The sequence below is a fragment of the Hemitrygon akajei genome, chromosome 19, assembly GCF_048418815.1.
Source record: "Hemitrygon akajei chromosome 19, sHemAka1.3, whole genome shotgun sequence".
Lineage (NCBI taxonomy): Eukaryota > Metazoa > Chordata > Chondrichthyes > Myliobatiformes > Dasyatidae > Hemitrygon > Hemitrygon akajei.
This window is the reverse complement of record NC_133142.1, coordinates 52,155,901-52,176,521: the sequence shown is the minus strand read 5'-3', so window position 1 is coordinate 52,176,521 and position 20,621 is coordinate 52,155,901. Positions and strand designations below refer to the sequence as shown.

Below are 20,621 nucleotides of genomic sequence, written 5' to 3'. Positions count from 1 at the left end.
TTGGCTGTAGTCTACCAAAAATGCAGAGCTTGTATGTGTCCAGGACAAAGATGTGGACAGGAAGATCATTGAAGATACTTTCCACCATGTAAACCGTGCTTTCCAAAAGCTACCCTCTGGAAAGCACCATAGGGTTATTAAAACAGAAACTTCTTCCCCCAGGCAGCTAATCTAATCACCCATTCTAGTCAGCCCTCACCCCCTCTCTATCTAATACCTCATCTGCACTGTTTATAATGCTGTTCAGATTGTAAATCCATGCTGGTGCGTATGCACATTGTATTCTATATCATTTTATTTTTATATAATGCTTTATTCTTTATAATTGTTGAATGTTGATTTTACTGCATGTCACACCCTGACCAACACATCATGCAAATTTCTGATACTTGTAAGCGTATATGGCAAATAAGGTTAATCTTTAATCCTTGATTGTTGATAAAAATACCCCATTAAGAAGCCCTCTATCCAACATCACGAGGGCCTTAAAGCACACCACTTCTTTCTCAATAAAAGAACCAACCAGTTCCCCTCCACCAACACCCTCCTCCATCTGGCAGAACTGATCCTCACTCTCAACAGTTTTTCCTTCCCCCCCCCCCCCCACTTTCTCCAGACTCGAAAAGTAGCCATGGGCACCCACAAAGGTCCCAGCTATGCCTGCCTTTTTGTTGGCTACATAGAACAGTCCAGGTTCCAACCCATTCTCCAGTAATGCTCCCCAACTCTTCCAACACTACATTGACAACTACATTGGAGCTGCTTCCTGCACCCATGTTGAACTCTTCAATTTCATCAACTTTGCCTCCAACTTCCACCCTTCCCTTCACTTCATTTGGTCCATTCCTGGCTCCCTCCCAAAACCCCCTTTTCTCAACCAACTTTGAAGACAAACCATCGATGGATTCCCACAATTGCCTTGACTAGACCTCTCCCACCCTGTTCCCTATAAAAATGCTATTTCATTTTTCCAGTTCCTTTGTCTCTGCCACATCTGTTCTCAGAACATCAGAGATGTCCTCTTTCTTCAAGGAATGAGGTTTCCCCTCCTCCACCATTGATGCTGCCCTCAGCACCATCTCCTCCATTTTCCAAACGTAAGTGCTCTTCCCATCCTAACAGTGATAGAGCTCCTCTTGGCCTTACCTACCACCCTATAAGCTTATGCATCCAACACGTCATTCTCCATCAAACATATCTTTACCTCCACCATCCTCTCTGCTTTTTGCAGGGATCATTCCCTCCATTATTCCCTTGCCCTTTCATCCCTCCTAGCACTCACCCCGGCAAGCGGCCTAAGTACCACTCCTGCCCAGTCACCTCCTCCCTCACCTCCATACAGGGCCCCAAGCAGTCCTTCCAGGTGAGGCAACACCTCACCTGTGCATCTGCTGGGGTTGTCTATTGTGTCTGGTGCACTGATGAGGCCCGTCGTAAGTTGGGGGATCGCTTCATCGAGCATCTCCGCTCCATGCGCCAAAAGCAAAATTTCCCAGTGACCAAACATTTTAATTCCCATTCCCATTCCTGCTCCAACATGCTGGTACAAAGCCTCCTCTTGTGCTACAATGAGGCCTTCCTCAGGGTGGAGGAGCAACAACTTATAAACCATCTGGGTAGCTTCCAACCTGATGTCATGAATATTGCTTTCTCCTTCCGGTAAAAAAAAATACCCTCCCCCTCCCCTCTTCTTCTATTCCTCACTCTAACCCCTTAACTCTTCTCACCTGCCTATCAGCACCCCTTGGGTCTTCTATGGTCCATTCTCCTCTCATCAGATCCCTTCATCCCCTCCCTTCCTCCCCTTCTCCCACTTTTTATTCTGGCATCTTTACCCTTCCTTTCTGGTCCTGAAGAAAGGTCTCGGCCCGAAACGGGGACTGTTTATTAATTTCTATAGATGCTGCCTGACCTGCTGAGTTCCTCCAGCACTTTGTGAGTGTGAACAGGATTAATGATTTATGGTGAAAATAGGTAGTCGATGGTCAGCATCGACTCAGAGCTTATCAAACTCATTTGAGTAACAGTAGATAATGTGTTAGGCAGTTGGAGAAAATACTTCAACCGTTTTTTTTAAGGAGGTATTGGGTGGCGTCTCTGACTCGAGACTCTCACAGACAGCAAGCGGGGGACCTGCACACTCTCTGTCTAGACGCTGCACTTGGCCACATGTGGTCCATTTTAATGAGAGCCTGGGCACAGCTTCACAGGAAAATTTAGAATCTTACTGGGGGCAAAATCATAAATTTTGAGTGTTTATTAAGTTCACATTAAAATCAGGAAGGAAAATAACCCTCGAGCAGCCTGCTGGAGGAACTCAGTGGCTTGGGCAGCATCTGTGAGAGGAGAAGAAACTCTGGATTTCAATTTAACAACCAGGTCACCGCCAAAAATAATTACATCCCTAACTGGCCTGTAACCTTAAGGGAAGTTACCATCTCTTCCATTCCAATTATATTCCCCTTCTTGCCGATATTTCTTGCCTTCCAATTGCACTGTACTATTGACTGGGTCTCCGTCCCAATCAGACACAAGAGGCTGCGGATGTTGCAGTCTGGAGCATCAAACAAGCTCCTGGAGGAACAGAGTGCGCTGAGCAGCATCTGTGCAGGAAAAGGAATCGTTGGCATTTCAGGCTGAACTGCAGTGTAACACTATTACACCACGAGCGACACAGGTTCAGTTCCCACCATCGTCTGTAAGGAGTTTGTACGTTCTCCCTGTGGATATTCTCCAGTTGCCCCAGGTTCCTCACACGTTTCACAGACATACAGGTTAGTAGGTTAATTGGTCACATGGGTGTAATTGGGAGGCGAGGGCTCGTTGGGATGGAAGGGCCTGTTACCTTGTTCGATCGCTAAATAAAATAATAAATAAAGAAAGAAATCCTGCATCATCTCTTCAAGGTGTGCCAGCTTTAAAGAAGTTTCCCTTCATCCAGGTGCAGGGTTTTAACAGGAAAAAGGGTCAATTCCTTTCCTCCCACAGATGCTGTTCAGCTCACTAAGTTTCTCCAGCAGGTTACCTGTTGCTCATTCCCAGCTCACATGTCTGAGACCCTGCAGGCACAGACCCATCATCTGAATATCATATTCGCGTCTCCACCGCTCTCAATGTACATTCTCTTCTGACTCCCCCAGATCAATCTTCCCTTCTTATGCAATGGACTAAACGCAAGCAGGCTTTTTCCACTGAGGTTGGGTGACACTAGGACTAGAGGTCATAGGTTACAGGTGAAATATTTAAGGGGAACACAGAAGTGAACTTCACTCAGAGTGTGGAGCAAGCTGTCCGCAGAAGTGGTGGATTGATCAGGTAGGGTAATAGTTCGTCACGGATAGGATGGGCTGAAGAGGCTGTTTCTATGCTGTAGTGCTCTATGACTCTAATCTTTCATCTCTTCTCCTTTTACCCTTCTCCTCTCCTACACTCACCTTCTCAATATCCAGCAGGTTGTATCATGTGGCAGGCAGGTAGAAATGTGACAGTCCCCGTTGTGCTCTCAGATCACGCTATTAGAGATCAAAGCACTCAGGTTCAAGTCTGATCTGAGGGAATTGCTGTTGGGCTTGAGGTTAACTCAGACGCACTGTAAAGAGTCATGAGGGAAACTATTTCTCTGGCTGTACCTGTCATTAATCAAAACTTCCTTTGTCATAGATTAGAAAACAACAAGAAACGCTCTACTTGAATGGAGAACAAGGTGGCAGTGGTAGTGCACAGCAAGAGTCACACAGCATGGAAACAAGCCTCCACCTAGCAGCAAACCTACACGAGAGAAAATCTGACTGGATCCATCATGGTCTGGTACAGCAGTCCAAACATACAGCACGGTTAGTAGCTACAGAAAGTAGTGGATTGAGCTAAATATATTATAAGCACATCCCTCCCACAATCAGTAACATCTACATGCTGCAGTGCCTCAAGAAGAGAACATCTATCATCAAAGATCCTCACACCATCCAGGATATGCCCTCTACCCACAGCTCCAACAGGCAGGAAGTACGGAAGCCTGAAGTCCCACCCCATCAGGTTCAGGAACAGTTACCTCCTTTCAACCGTTTAATCCTTGAACCAAGCAACACAACCCTAATCACCACCCTAACCACTAGGAGCAGTTTGCATTTTAATTGTTCTAATCGTGTTCTTTCTTGCGTAATTTATGCTTTTTCTGTGAACGCTGTCTATTTGATGCTACGTGCCTGAGATGCTGTGGCAAGCAAGCTTTCCGTTACACCTGTGCATGCATTAAAGGTGAGCATTATTGGTCATGTACATTGAAGCATGCAGTGGAATGCATGGTTTGCATCAAAGGATATCAGATATACCGGGCCTTGCCAGCTTTGCATGCCACAACTCATGAACCCTAACCGTAGGTCTTTTGGAATGTGCTAGGAAACTGGAGCACCCAGAGGAAACCCACACAGTCACACAGAACGTACAGACTCCTTACAGACAATGTGGGAGTCAAACCCCAATTAGCGTTACACTAACCAAGACACTGCCGTGTCACCCCGTGCACATATGACAATAAATTCGACTTTGACTAATCCCATTTTATTCCCATCAACTCCCCCCACACCCGGATTCTACCACCCCCATACACTCTATGGGCAATTTACAGTGACCAACTAACCTTGCACACATTCCAAGGAAAACATGCAAATTCTCAGGATGTGACCATCGCAGGCAAAGTATGCATTTGTTAGCCCAGTGGCATTGACAAGATGTTAGTGTGCTTTACCACCACCTCCCCCCCACCCCCCATATCACACTGCAGCTCTTTGTGCTACAGAGGAGAGTGGGTAGCCCACAGGCTAGTTCAGCAGCTCTCCTCTTCTAAAGGAACCAGGAGCTTTTCCTAATGCCAGCTTCTGATTCACACCATTTTAAAACATATTTATATTTTTAAACTGACACGATTTTATTGGAACACAAATTCTCTGGATTACCAGTCCAATAGAATAATCATTTTGCTAACATGCTTACATGACCTGCTGCCAATGGTGATCCATTATAAAATTAATACTGAATCGCTGGTTATCAGCAGGTACGCAGCATGTTACTGGAGCAGTAAACCGGGTTTTTACGTCAATTAATTCGGAAAATGCAAGGTTAGATCACAGCATTTAAGAATTTCAATTCAGAAAAACAGTGAGAATAAAACAAATTGTTGGCAAAATAGTTAACTGGTCATCATTAAGGAAACTTAGCATCTGAACAGTTATTACCCTTTAAACATCAGTCTCCTGAACCAGTATGGTGAACTTCACCTCAAAACTGAACTGATTCCACAACCTATGGACTGTCTATCAAGGACCCTACAACATTCTCAAAATTATTTAGTTACTGTATCTGCAGTCTGTATTTATAGTCTGTCTTACTTTGCACATTGGTCGTCTGTGTGTAGTTTGTCATTAATTCTATTTGTGTTTCTTTGTTCTACTGTGAATGCCTGCAAGAAATATATCTCAGAGTAGTATACGGTGACATATACATACTTTGATAAATTTACTTTGAACTTGGCTCTGGGCAATCTGGAATAAGCAGTAAATACCAAAAGTGCCCAATCAAAAAACTGAAATCAATCTTCTTTTAATCTATTTCACCACAAGTGTAGGTACATTAAATTAAAGAGTAATTTTAAAACAAATTCATACTAAGTACTTGCATTCCACTTACAGTATTACCTTTTATTGATTCACTTAGATCCGACTCAATCGACATTTTGGAATTGCAAGCACATGAATGGCCTGAGGTCGGGACACTGCTTACAGCTAGGTGGTGTGAAAGTCAGCACATTGAAGCAGAACACTAAAATCCCAAAGGAGAAGCTTTGGAAGTGTAGTTAGCTCTGCCAGTGAGAAGGGTTGGTGTCCACAGCCTATCCTGCCAGCTTCCCTCCTCCCAAAATGGCACACAATGGCACGCAGCGTGGAGAAGGCTGTAAAATCTGGAAAGCCGGTGCAGAACGGTGGAAAAAATTAATCCATGCTTACTAACATTCTTGACACAATTCTCAGAAATGCTCCAAAGTGACTCCTGCAGAATGAATTACTTCAACTTCACATGGGGGCAAATGATATTTCTTAAACACAGAGTTACCTCAAAGAAAATAACTGCACAAAAGCCATAAGACCATAAGACATAGGGACAGAAATAGATCGTTCAGCCCTTAGAGTTTGCTCCGCCATTCAATCGTGGCTGATTTATTTTCCTTCTCAACCCCATTCTCCTGTCTTCTCCCCATAAACTGTGACACAATTATTAAGTAAGTACCTACCTCCACTTCAAATATACCCAATGACTTGGCCTTCATAGCCGTCTGTGGCAATGAATTCTACAGATGCACCACCCTGAGGCCAAAGAAGTTCCTCCTCATCTCCGTTCTAAAGGGAGGTCCCTCTATTCTGAGGCTGTGCCCTCTGGTCCTAGACTCTTCCATGGTAGGCAACATCCTCTCCATCTTCACTCTTTCTTAGGACTTTCAATATCCGATAGGTTTCAATGAAATCCTCCCTCAGTTTTCTAAGCTCATATGTTGGCATTTTCTATGGTGTTGCTTAAAGGAGGAGTTTGTTGGTTCAGATCCAGGGGGATCTCCTTGAAGACAGGCCTTGAAACAGAAGCAAATAGCTCTCCTGATGTCTGGACGACAGATCCATCTTTCCTATCAGTCCTATAACACTCTGTAGTACTGCTTAGGAGAGGAATAGAGCTTCCTCCCAGTAGTTGGATCAACATTTACCCCTCAACTGGACACTGACAGGCTCTGAGTACAATGTCTGAGGAAACGTTAATGACACAGTAAGAGAATGCATTAAATAGACGGTGCAATGTACATAGAGAAAGATGAGTAGTGATTGAATTTACAGTACTGCATGTATTATAACCAAAATATATTTTTGAACTTTAAAATAAAATCACTAAAGCAGATTATCTCTTTGCTGCTTGTACAATCTTGCTGTAAGCATAACGGGCGCTGTCTTCTTCACTGTTACAACAAGGATTAAACTTCAAAAGTAAGCTTCAGCTGTAAAGCACATTGGGAATGCTTGTAAAGTGTACTTTGAAATATGAGCTTCCCCTTTCATTTTGACTGAAAAGCACAGTAGAACAGTATAGTGATGCCAACATTCAGTGTAGTCTGGGGCTGCTGACGACCAGGTGTTGATGACCACAGCTGCCAAGACCCCGCTGCAGTGACAATGACGATAAACTTGCTGCAGCAAAATGAACCAGCCTGGTTCTGAAAGCGGAAGATGGAGGAAACAGACTGGAGAACTGATTGTGGGGGGGGGATCTCATTCATTGTTCCAAATTAATGGCACACCATACATGGGGTGCTGTGCTCACTGACCAGAGTTAAGCCCCTGGATGTCTGATTATGTGCCACAGGAGATTCTGCAGATGCTGAAAATCCAGAGAAACACACACACAAAATGCTGGAGGAACTCAACAGGTCAGCCAACATCTACGGAGAGGAATAAACGGTTGATGTTTCATCATTTTGTGTCAACCCAAAAAGTTGACTCTTTACTCTTCTCCATAGATGCTTCCAGACCTGCTGAGTTTCTCCAGCATCTTGTGTGGATTCTGAAACATATTTCACCACAACGCATTTGACAAGGTACCACACTGTAGGCTTATTCAGAAAGTCAGAAGGCATGGGATCCAGGGAAGTTTGGCCAGGTGGATTCAGAACTGGTTTGCCTGCAGAAAGCAGAGGGTCGTGGTGGAGGGAATACATTCAGATTGGAGGGTTGTGACTAGTGGTGTCCCACAAGGATCTGTTCTGGGACCTCTACTTTTTGAAATTTTTATTAACGACCTGGATGTGGGGGTAGAAGGGTGAGTTGGCAAGCTTGCAGACGACACAAAGGTTGGTGGTGTTGTGGATAGTGTTGAGGATTGTCAAAGATTGCAGAGAGACATTGATAGGATGCAGACGTGGGCTGAGAAGTGGCAGATGGAATTCAACCCGGAGAAGTGTGAGATGATACACTTTGGAAGGACAAACTCCAAGGCAGAGTACAAAGTAAATGGCAGGATACTTGGGAGTGTGGAGGAGCAGAGGGATCTGGGGGTACATGTCCACAGATCCCTGAAAGTTGCCTCACAGGTAGATAGGGTAGTTAAGAAAGCTTATGGGGTGTTAGCTTTCATAAATTGAGGGATAGAGTATAAGAGTTGTGGTTAATGATGCAGCTCTATAAAACTCTGGGTAGGCCACACTTGGAGTACTGTGTCCAGTTCTGGTCGCCTCACTATAGGAAGGATGTGGAAGCATTGGAAAGGGTACAGAGGAGATTTACCAGGATGCTGCCTGGTTTAGAGAGTATGGATTATGATCAGAGATTAAGGGAGCTAGGGCTTTACTCTCTGGAGAGAAGGAGGATGAGGGGAGACATGATAGAGGTGTACAAGATATTAAGAGGAATAGATAGAGTGGACAGCCAGCGTCTCTTCCCCAGGGCACCACTGCTCAATACAAGAGGACATGGCTTTAAGGTGAGGGGAGAAAAGTTCAAGGGGGATATTAGAGAAGGTTTTTTTACTCAGAGACTGGTTGGTGCGTGGAATGCACTGCCTGAGTCAGTGGTGGAGGCAGATACACTAGTGAAATTTAAGACACTACTAGACAGGTATATGGAGGAATTTAAGGTGGAGGGTTATATGGGAGGCAGGGTTTAAGGGTCAGCACAACATTGTGGGTCGAATGGCCTGTACTGTGCTGTATTGTTCTTTGTAATATCCTAGCTTAAAATTTGCACGGGTCCATTTCTGAATAAACAGTGTACAGATGGATACAGATAAGTACTTCACAGATGTAAGATGCATATGCAAGTGCTGGTATACACAACCATGGACTCACAAGGCACAACACAAGTAAAATGTAGCGTCTGTCTCAGTGGAAAGCACTCTGGCTTCTGAGTGTGGTCACTGTGAGTTCAAACCCCACCCAGGGTCCACAGCGCAGAATCCAAGTCTACTTTCCACGGCAGCATTGAGGGAGTGTGTTGCTCTCAAAACATTTCCATTCCTCACGATATAGGTGGCGGCCATTTGACCCAACACATCTCTGTTGGCTTGGACAGTAATCCTATTTCTCCACTATTTTTCCAGTAATCTATTCTGCTCCCCCCTCCAGACTCTACAGAGGAAAATTAAGCTACCAACCTGCATGTCTTTGAGATGTGGGAGGAAGCTGGAGCACCAGGAGAAATCTCAGATGCCACATTCACAGCAGGAATGTGCAAATCCCCTTCAGAGGAGGCGGCTACACAAAGGCTACTTGTATCTGCTCATCTAAGCAATTCCAACTGAAGACAAGGAGGGGCCCCTTTACACCCTAACCCCTCTATCATTAAAATAGATAATTTGATGGAGATAGCATTCCTGCTAGTGGGAATCTATTTTGCCCAAACTCGTCTTCCAGTGCGAGGATGTACGTCAAAATAAAGTGCCCATGACTTTGAGTTTTCCTGAAGCCTGGCGAAGCAGTATTCAAACGCATGTTGTATGAAAGCACACATTCAAATAAAGGGGTCAAGCAAAAATCTAAACATTTTACACAAGGTACAAGGGGTGGTGGTGGGAATATACACTCACTGGTCAATTAACACCTAATCACATATATATGTATAGTATCTTTCCCCCCCTCCCCGCCCCCAGAACCACAGCTGACAGATGCTGAAATCACTGTTGCATTTCTCAGACCGTACAATGGGAAGAGGCTACATTTAGTAGTTGCACCTACTGGATATCAGGCAGAGTGACAGAACCCATCAATACCAGACGCTGACACCCATCCCTTGCACAGGCAGTACACATTCTAGCACAGCAGTTCAAAAATTCTGGGATCTACCTCTTTATCCCAATCAGTTCCAAACCCCGCAAACCCTCTGTTTAAATCACCAGCATCAAATCCCTTCTCTTGGTCTCGGTGTGAGACCCGTTTCTATTAAAACTGCGAGAATGCTGTCGTGTTTCTGGGACCCTGCGTCTTTCCCGTACATCAGCCACTGGAGATTACAGATGAAAGCCACTTACTCTGGGTATAGCAAGGATTTAAATCGTGCCGCAGATTCCCAGTACAGTATGAGACGCACAGGCGGCTGGTGGGAACAGAACACTGACTGGGTCCCTGCGAGAACTCACCAAAGTCTGCCTGCAACTCCTTCCTCAGCCCGCACAGCATGTTGAGTGCCGGCGCGGGGAGCGAGTGAACAGCAGGTGCGGACCGACTCCTCGCCGGCGCCGAGTGCTCTCGCAACCCTCCACGTTACCCAGACTGTCACAGCGAAGCCACATGACAGAGGGAGGGGTGAAATCACACACGGAGAGGGACGCAAATGTCCCTTCATCCCTCCTTTACGTACCCCACCCTCATCTCTGACTAGTGGGTCTCAACTAAGTGCCACTGCCGCGGTTGTTTTCTCTCTCTCTAATTACAGTCAGCTCCAAGATTTCCCCTCCGTGCATCCCTGCTTCCAATCGACGCTTTCACTGATATTGAAATATTAAAGGGTTAACCGGGGAAAGTGGGCGGGCCCTCAATGGTCAAAGGCACTCGACCGACGCTTTCCACCTTCCCATGGCACCAGAATCCCAGCTGTACTGCAAGCTCCTGGTGTGTGTGTGTGGGGGGGGGGGGGGGGGATTTGCATTTGCTGCTCTGGGGCAAATGAGTGAACTCCGACCCCTTCCTCCATCCAGACAATATAGTGACCAACACCGTGCAGGACCTGACACGTTAGCTCCGCAGATCTCTACCCGGATAATAGACAACCCACTGAGTGTAACCCGTATTTACCTTCACTTCAGGGAGCAGGGGCAGAGATTGGAGAGGTCACAGGGGCAGAGGTAGAGATCACAGGATTAATAGAGCTGGACTGACAGATTGAGAGAGGAATGGAGTTGGAGGTAGAGATTGCAGTGGATAATGGGAAAGGAATTACTGAACACAGAGGGTAATGGGACTGGGAATGGTGATTACAGAGGGTAATGGGACTGGTGTAGAGATTACAGAGGGTAATGGGACTGGAGTAGAGATTACAGAGGTAATAGGACTGGAGTAGAGATTACAGAGGGTAATGGGACTGGAGTAGAGATTACAGAGATAAAGGGACTAGAGTAGAGATTACAGAGGGTAATGGGACTGCAGTAGAGATTACAGAGGGTAATGGGACTGGAGTAGAGATTACAGAGGGTAATGGGACTGGATTAGAGATTATGGAGGGTAATGGGACTGGAGTAGAGATTACAGAAGGTAATGGGACTGGAGTAGAGATTACAGAGGGTAATGGGACTGGAGTAGAGATTATAGAGGTAATGGGACTGGAGTAGAGATTACAGAGGGTAATGGGACTGGACTAGAGATTATGGAGGGTAATGGGACTGGAGTAGAGATTACGGAGGGTAATGGGACTGGAGTAGAGATTACAGAGGGTAATGGGACTGGAGTAGAGATTACAGAGATAAAGGGACTAGAGTAGAGATTACAGAGGGTAATGGGACTGCAGTAGAGATTACAGAGGGTAATGGGACTGGAGTAGAGATTACAAAGGGTAATGGGACTGGAGTAGAGATTACAGAGGTAATAGGACTGGAGTAGAGATTACAGAGGGTAATGGGACTGGAGTAGAGATTACAGAGGGTAATGGGACTGCAGTAGAGATTACAGAGGGTAATGGGACTGGAGTAGAGATTACGGAGGGTAATGGGACTGGAGATGGTGATTACAGAGGGTAATGGGACTGGAGTAGAGATTACAGAGGTAATAGGACTGGAGTAGAGATTACAGAGGGTAATGGGACTGGAGTAGAGATTACGGAGGGTAATGAGACTGGAGATGGTGATTACAGAGGTAATAGGACTGGAGTAGAGATTACAGAGGGTAATGGGACTGGAGTAGAGATTACAGAGGGTAATGGGACTGGGGATGGTGATTACAGAGGGTAATGGGACTGGAGTAGAGATTACAGAGGGTAATGGGACTGGAGTAGAGATTACGGAGGGTAATGGGACTGGAGTAGAGATTACAGAGGGTAATGGGATTGGAGTAGAGATTACAGAAGGTAATGGGACTGGGGATGGTGATTACAGAGGGTAATGGGACTGGAGTAGAGATTACAGAGGGTAATGGGACTGGAGTAGAGATTACAGAGGGTAATGGGACTGGAGTAGAGATTATGGAGGGTAATGGGACTGGAGTAGAGATTGCAGAGGGTAATGGGACTGGAGATGGTGATTACAGAGGGTAATGGGACTGGAGATGGTGATTACGGAGGGTAATGGGACTGGAGTAGAGATTACAGAGGGTAATGGGACTGGAGTACAGATTACAAAGGGTGCTGGGTCTGGTGGTGGTGATTACAGAGGGTAATGGGACTGGAGTAGAGATTACAAAGGGTGCTGGGTCTGGTGGTGGTGATTACAGAGGGTAATGGGACTGGAGTAGAGATTACAGAGGGTGGTGGGACTCGTGGTGGTGATTACAGAGGGTAATGGGACTGGAGTAGAGATTGCAGAGGGTAATGGGACTGGGGATGGTGATTACAGAGGGTAATGGGACTGGAGTAGAGATTACAGAGGGTAATGGAACTCGTGGTGGTGATTACAGAGGGTAATGGGTCTAGTGTATATTTTACTGATGGTGATAGGGCCGGTATTGAGAATGTTGATGCACTTTATCGAATGTTACGGGCTGAGAGTTCAGAATTATAGGAATGGAGGAGGTTTTCGGAAAAGGCTTTGATTGGATCTGAAAATAAGATGCAACCTATTAAATCTACTGTTATTTTGGTCCCCCTGGATGATGACTAACATGAGTTATTTTTATGTTTGTCTTTTCCTCCAACATGGAGAGGTTTTTTCTGCCCATCAATTCAATGATGGCTCACAGAACCCAGCCTATTTCTCCACTCTACATATATTCTCTGTCATCTCACACAGTTCCATTAACCTGCTCAAAACTAGGTTAGAAGGAAGGAAGAATTGATTTTGCCTTGATGGGTAAAAGGGGAGCTGGCTCAGCAGGTGAATGTTTGGACGTCTCTCAGTTGGTGACACGGTTTCGCTTGTATTTCTGATTAGAGGCAAGGTTGAAGTGCATTTTATTGCAGCTTTTTCACTAACCTGGCAATGTAGAGAAAGATGGTTTGCAAACAGCTTCCTCCTACAAAAAGTAATCAAAAATTAATTCAAAAATGAGCAGATAATAAGTTCCCTTGGTGCTGGATGTGGGAGAAATATCAACCAGCACACTGGGAGATCTGTCTCACTGTTCTTTGTAACAGTGCACCGGGATTCTTTTTAGCTACAAGGGTGAATGATGCCACTGTAAAGCATGCCACACTCCTAATTCCTCTACTGAGTCTCAGTGCAGATTATGTAGCCGCCTGCTAAGTAAATGTAAGCATTTCTAAGTCATCATGCAAGGAAAAGGGGGATTCCCACAAGCAACCTAGCCAATTACGACTGGTCACTGCCACTTTGCTGTTTGTGGGATCTTACTGTGTTTTCTACTCATTTCCTAGGCAAATGCAATTTTTGTTTCATTTCTCCTTTATTGTTTGTTGAGATACATTTCAATTTATAAATGGAAACCTTACAACAGTTTGACCATTAACTAACCAAAGCTCTGTGCTCTGGAAAATACATCAAGTTGGACAGAACAGGACAGGTCTCTGATCTGAAACATTAACACAAGAGTTTCTACAGATGCTGAAAATCTAGAGCAAACACACACACAATGCTGGAGGAACTCAACGGGTCAAGTGGCATCTATGGAAATGAATAAACAGTCGACGTTTCAGGTCAAGACCCTTTATTGGGATCTGGGAGGTCTCCTGATGAAGAATATCAATCCGAAACATTGACTGTTTATTCTCTCCCCTCCTGAGATGCTGCCTGACCTCCTGAGTTCCTTGTGTAATTTGTGTGTGTTGCTCGAAAACATTGACTCTTTTTCACTTCCCAGAGTGGCATCCTGACCTGCTGAGCATTTCCAGCGTTTCCTGTTTTGATTTTTATTTATTCATTTTATTTAGTGATACAGCACGAAGTTGGCCCCTCCAGCCCTTTGACCGACACTGCCCCAGCAACCCTTAACAAGCCCTATTAACCCTAACCTAATCACGGGACAATTTACAAAGACCAATTAACCCACCTGGTACATTTCTGGACTGTGGGAGGAAACCAGAGCTCCTGGGGAAGATCCACACATTCCACATGGAGGACGTACGGCTCCTTGTAAAACGGCAATGGAACTGAACTTCAAACTCCGGAATGCCCTGAGCTGTAAGTGTTGCACCAACCACTTCACTGCTGTGGCGCCAATTTTTAATATAGATTTCCAGCATCGGCACTTCTTATTGATTTGGGCAGTCCACAAAACCCCTGAAACATCAAGCAACCACTTCTGGTTTGAAGTGCATCCATCGCAGAACCATTGTTCATACCCGAACCAATTTTCTCATCCCCACGTCCCCTCCTTCAGATTCTACCACTCACTTACACACTGCAGGCAATTGAAATTACCAAGTAACCTACAAACCTCCACATATTTAGAGTGTGAGTGGAAACCGGAGCACCAGAAGAAACCACACCCAAGGTCAGGACTGAACCTAGTATTAGGTAACGTACCGGCTCAGGTCACAGATCTGTCAGTGGGCGAGCACCTGGGGGACAGTGATCACCGCTCCCTGACCTTTAGCATTATCATGGAAAAGGATAGAATCAGAGAGAACAGGAAGATTTTTAATTGGGTAAGGGCAAATTATGAGGCTATAAGGCTAGAACTTGCAGGTGTGAATTGGGATGATGTTTTTGCAGGGAAATGTACTATGGACATGTGGTCGATGTTTAGAGATATCTTGCAGGATGTTAGGGATAAATTTGTCCCGGTGAGGAAGATAAAGAATGGTAGGGTGAAGGAACCATGGGTGACAAGTGAAGTGGAAAATCTAGTCAGGTGGAAGAAGGCAGCATACATGAGGTTTAGGAAGCAAGGATCAGATGGGTCTATTGAGGAATACAGGGTAGCAAGAAAGGAGCTTAAGAAGAGCAAGAAGGGGGCATGAGAAGGCCTTGGCGAGTAGGGTAAAGGAAAACCCCAAGGCATTCTTCAATTATGTGAAGAACAAAAGGATGACAGGAGTGAAGGTAGGACCGATTAGAGATAAAAGTGGGAAGATGTGCCTGGAGGCTATGGAAGTGAGCGAGGTCCTCAATGAATACTTCTCTTCGGTATTCACCACTGAGAGGGAACTTGATGACGGTGAGGACAATATGAGTGAGGTTGATGTTCTGGAGCATGTTAATATTAAGGGAGAGGAGGTGTTGGAGTTGTTAAAATACATTAGGACGGATAAGTCCCCGGGGCTTAACAGAATATTCCCCAGGCTGTTCCACGAGGCAAGGGAAGAGATTGCTGAACCTCTGGCTAGGATCTTTATGTCCTCGTTGTCCACGGAATGGTACCGGAGGATTGGAGGGAGGCGAATGCTGTCCCCTTGTTCAAAAAAGGTAGTAGGGATAGTCCAGGTAATTATAGACCAGTGAGCCTTACGTCTGTGGTGGGAAAGCTGTTGGAAAAGATTCTTAGAGATAGGATCTATGGGCATTTAGAGAATCATGGTCTGATCAGGGACAGTCAGCATGGCTTTGTGAAGGGCAGATCGTGCCTAACAAACCTGATAGAGTTCTTTGAGGAGGTGACCAGGCATATAGATGAGGATAGTGCAGTGGAGGTGATCTACATGGATTTTAGTAAGGCATTTGACAAGGTTCCACATGGTAGGCTTATTCAGAAAGTCAGAAGGCATGGGATCCAGGGAAGTTTGGCCAGATGGATTCAGAACTGGTTTGCCTGCAGAAGGCAGAGGGTCGTGGTGGAGGGAGTACATTCAGATTGGAGGGTTGTGACTAGTGGTGTCCCAAAAGGATCTGTTCTGGGACCTCTACTTTTTGTGATTTTTATTAACGACCTGGATGTGGGGGTAGAAGGGTGGATTGGCAAGTTTGCAGATGACACAAAGGTTGGTGGTGTTGTAGATAGTGTAGAGGATTGTCAAAGATTGCAGAGAGACATTGATAGGATGCAGACGTGGGCTAAGAAGTGGCAGATGGAATTCAACCCAGAGAAGTGTGAGGTGGTACACTTTGGAAGGACAAACTCCAAGGCAGAGTACAAAGTAAATGGCAGGGTACTTGGGAGTGTGGAGGAGCAGAGGGATCTGGGGGTACATGTCCACAGATCCCTGAAAGTTGCCTCACAGGTAGATAGGGTAGTTAAAAAAGCTTATGGGGTGTTAGCTTTCATAAGTCGAGGGATAGAGTTTAAGAGTCGCGATGTAATGATGCAGCTCTATAAAACTCTAGTTAGGCCACACTTAAGAGTACTGTGTCCAGTTCTGGTCGCCTCACTATAGGAAGGATGTGGAAGCATTGGAAAGGGTACAGAGGAGGTTTACCAGGATGCTGCCTGGTTTAGAGAGTATGGATTATGGTCAGAGATTAAGGGAGCTAGGGCTTTACTCTTTGGGGAGAAGGAGGATGAGAGGAGACATGATAGAGGTGTACAAGATATTAAGACGAATAGACAGAGTGGACAGCCAGCGCCTCTTCCCCAGGGCACCACTGCTCAGTACAAGAGGACATGGTTTTAAGGTAAGGGTAGGGAAGTTCAAGGGGGATATTAGAGGAAGGTTTTTCACTCAGAGAGTGGTTGGTGCGTGGAATGCACTGCCTGAGTCAGTGGTGGAGGCAGATACACTAGTGAAGTTTAAGAGACTACTAGACAGGTATGTGGAGGAATTTAAGGTGGGGGGTTATATGGGAGGCAGGGTTTGAAGGTCGGCACAACATTGTGGGCCAAAGGGCCTGTAATGTGGTGTACTATTCTATGTTCTATGTTCTATGTTCTAAGAACCTAGGTCTCTGGAAGACTCTTGAGTATGGAAGTCACTCTGAAATGAAGTTGGCCCAGCCTGTACCACTGGGCCACCTTCCTTACAAAATCATCCTCCATACCCAGCTCCTCAAAACTTCACTAGCAACAGTATGGCCTCTGAAGTCCATTGATTGGGCTGTAATTTCCAAGACTCTTGGTCATCTTTTCTGAAGCTCCTTGTTTCCACCTCCCCAATTGGAATTTTACAGGCTCTGAAATCAGCCTTTTCCTAGACAGTGCTCATTTCCCTTCTTCAATTCTTTACTGGCCTTTGAAGAAGAACATTGTCTGAAGAAGAACGTTTAAAAAGCTGTAAAAATCAGTTGAAGAACCCAGTGGCAAACCCACCCTGACAACGCACCCATGCAGTGCAAGTAGTAACCCAGGGTATCTGCTCTTAGCAGACGTAGGCAACATCTTTATTGCTTCCTAAACAGCTGGCCAGACTGCCTGACAGTGCTGAACACTTGTTCAACTTTGAACGGCTGCATTCTGCTCAAGTCTCAGTTTGATACAAGGTCCAGTGATATGCTCAAAGGATAAGGCAGATAGCCAAACAACAATTGGCTCAGCCAGAAAAGAGATCACAAGAACTAGCTTAGAATTGCAATTACAACCTTGCATCTCTCTGACTACTATGGAATTTTCACTAGATGCAGTCAAACACAACCATAGTCCATGGAGAGTTAAAATTATATACTGCTGACAGCTGGCAATATATCCAATACTGCTGATATACACCGTGCGAAGGCATCACTGTTCTTGAACAGGGACCATTCTGGACTCTTTCTACTGATGAAGCCATTCCATTTATTTCAAATAATCAATGTGATTGACATTTAGGACATTTGCTGAAAGTCATGAGTTTGACAGAGAGCTGCAATTTTTGTGAACGTTTAGAATCTCTTGTGTGAGGGGACAGGCTCATCATGCATTGTCAGGCAGAATCCACCATCATCAAAAGTAAGATATTGCTCAAGAAGTCCTTTGATAAGGAACAAGCAAGAAATGAATGGTCAGAAGATTAAGCAAAGGTGTGCAATGTTGTCTCTGCACTGACTCAGTTTTAAATCTGCACAGAGCCTATGGGTTCAAAGTTCAAAGTAAATTTATTATCAAATACATATATGTCACCATTTACAACCCTGAGATTCATTTTCTTGTGGGTATTCATAGTAAATACAAAGAAATACAATAAAAAAAAACTACTTCCAATATGGATACAAGTGCAACCCCAATACAGTTCAGGTGTGTTGCCAGCTGCCTGTAATGAGTTTGTACCATCTCCCCGTGACCGTGTGGGTTTCCTCTGGGTACTCTGGTTTCCTCCCACAGTTCAAAGTAGGTTAATTGGTTATTGTAAATTGTCTAGCTTGGGTGTAGTGGCACCAGCACTGGACTTCAAGGCAGATGGTCCTGAGTTCAAACCCAGCCGGATCCCAACCTGGGCAGCAACAGCATCCTTTCAGAAGAAAGGGATGATAATCTACTTCAATATCTTGTCATGGAACCAAAGAGTCGGACTCGACTTAACGACTGAACAGAAAGTTGTCTAGTGGGTTAAGTCGGGAGTTACAGGGCGTCATGGCACAAAGGACCAGAAGGGACTAGTCTATGCTGCATGTCAATAAAAATTTTTGAAAAATTAATAAAAGCTACATTTCCATGAGATATTAACCCAGAGTTTGATTGAAATCTCCTTTAGCGCTCCACAAAGAACTGGGTATCGTCCTGGTCAAGTTTCTTTCTTCAAACAGCACTGGCAATACCAAAGAGATTTTCTGACCATTTACTTGGTCTGTGGATTGGGAAATCAGATGCACTAACACCAGGGCTGCTTTATTTAGCACCTGCTTCCAAATTTTGTTGGATCATGGTAATCTGTACATTCAACTCAGCTTACCTGCATTGCTTCATATCATTTTTTGAGTCAAAGTCGAATTTATTGTCAGATGCAAGTATAGATATGCACAGGTGTGGGGATTTAATTCTATGAAGTTCAGTGGTTAAGAACAGAGGTTAAGAATGGAGGATCTGATGAAAAAGGAGTTGGCTAGAGACACAATATGGAACAAACAATAAACTGCAGGAAGACCCAAGTAAGTCAAATAGCAAGTGTGCAGTCAGAGGGATGGTTGGTGTCTCAGATCAAGACCTTGCATCAGGAAGGTCACCACATCTTGATAGAAGAAATTGACCTGAAACTTTGACGATCCCTTTGCCTCCACAGAAGCTGTTTGATCTACTAAGTTCCTCCAGCAGTTTTCTTTTCCTCCAGATTCCAAGATCTTGAATCTCTATGGACAGTATGGATTTCTGAAGAGCAACACACACAATGTGCTGGAGGAACTCAGCAGGTCAGGCAGCAAGTATGGAAATGAATAACCAAATGGCTTTTCATTTCCACAGATACTGCTTGACCTACTAAGTTCCTCCAGCATTTTGTGTGTGTTGCTCTGGATTTCCAGCATCTGCAGAATCTCTGGTGTTTCTGAAGAGCAATACATCCTATCAGTCCAATTAAACTCTTTGAGAAGGAAGTTACTGAGGCAAACAAAGAAATAGCTTTGCATTTTATCTTAATAGCTTTTTAGAAGTCACTCAATGAGGTTCAACGCAGGAGATAATATCAAAACTGTATGTGCAGGGGATTGGAAGGAGTTATCTGACTTGGGAAGGGATAAAGGGCAGATGTACGATTGGTGGATAGTTCCCCAAGATTCCTATTACATTCCCCAAGGATCTAATCTTGAGTCTCAACTTTTCAGCGTACTTATGAATGACTTGTATGGAGGATTGAAATTACATATCTAAGCTTGAAGATAAAATCAAGTTGCCAAGGGCCATTGACAGATTAACTGAGTGGGCAGAAGTATGGTAGATAGAATTAAAATGGACAAGCAGTCTTTCAGTTTACTCAATTTGAAACAAAATGAGTTAATTGGAAAACTTTCTAAATGGCAAAAAGCTAGTAACAGAAGAGAATTTATGGAATCCAAGTACATGAATCATTAAAAGCCCGTCAGCACATGCAAAGTGCAATCAAAAATGCTAATTGATCTTTGACTTTATCTCAAGGGTACTGGAATACAGAAAGGGAGGAAATTTGCGTCAGTTGTACAAAGCCTTGATCAGCTTCCATCTGGAATAGTATTTCCAGTTTTTAAGCACCATTGTCCAGGGAGAACACATTGGATTTGGACAGGCGCAGATTCAGTGGGGCAAGGTTGTACAAACAGGGCTTGAGGATTGATTCCGAATGCAGAATGTTAAAAAAAAAATTGACAGGGTCAGAATCAGGTTTAATATCACTGACATATGTATGTTAGGAAATTTGTTATTACACGGCAGCAGTACAGTGACCTATATATAGTAAAAATACTATAAATTACAATAATATATATAATATATATATATAAAATTTGAATAAGTCATGCAAAAAGAGTGAGATAGTGTTCATGGCTGATTGATAGTCTGTTCAGAAATCTGATGGTGGAGGGAAAGAATCCATAAGACATTGTATCTTCAGGGTAGATCCAATGGGGGTATTCAAAACAAAAGGAAATAATGTTAAAATAGGAACCAGGCTGGTACTTCAGGACTGAATCTGCTTCAGATTCAATTTATTTATTTATCACATTGAAACATATAGTGTAATGTGTTG

At 44.4% G+C, this 20,621-nt stretch overlaps 1 protein-coding gene across 3 annotated transcripts in view; it reads right to left on the bottom strand.

Moving 5' to 3' along the window:
• The window catches only part of grip2b (glutamate receptor interacting protein 2b), a 768,811-nt gene that overhangs the window by 196,636 nt on the left and 551,554 nt on the right, over positions 1–20,621 (bottom strand). The window contains exon 1 of one of the 3 annotated variants that reach the window (XM_073072504.1): positions 10,162–10,301. The exons of the other annotated variants lie outside the window; for them this stretch is intronic. Coding sequence (XP_072928605.1) covers positions 10,162–10,201 — 40 coding nt within the window. The 5' untranslated portion in view covers positions 10,202–10,301. Of the gene's footprint in view, positions 1–10,161; positions 10,302–20,621 lie in introns of those variants that run through there. 3 annotated transcript variants of the gene reach the window in all.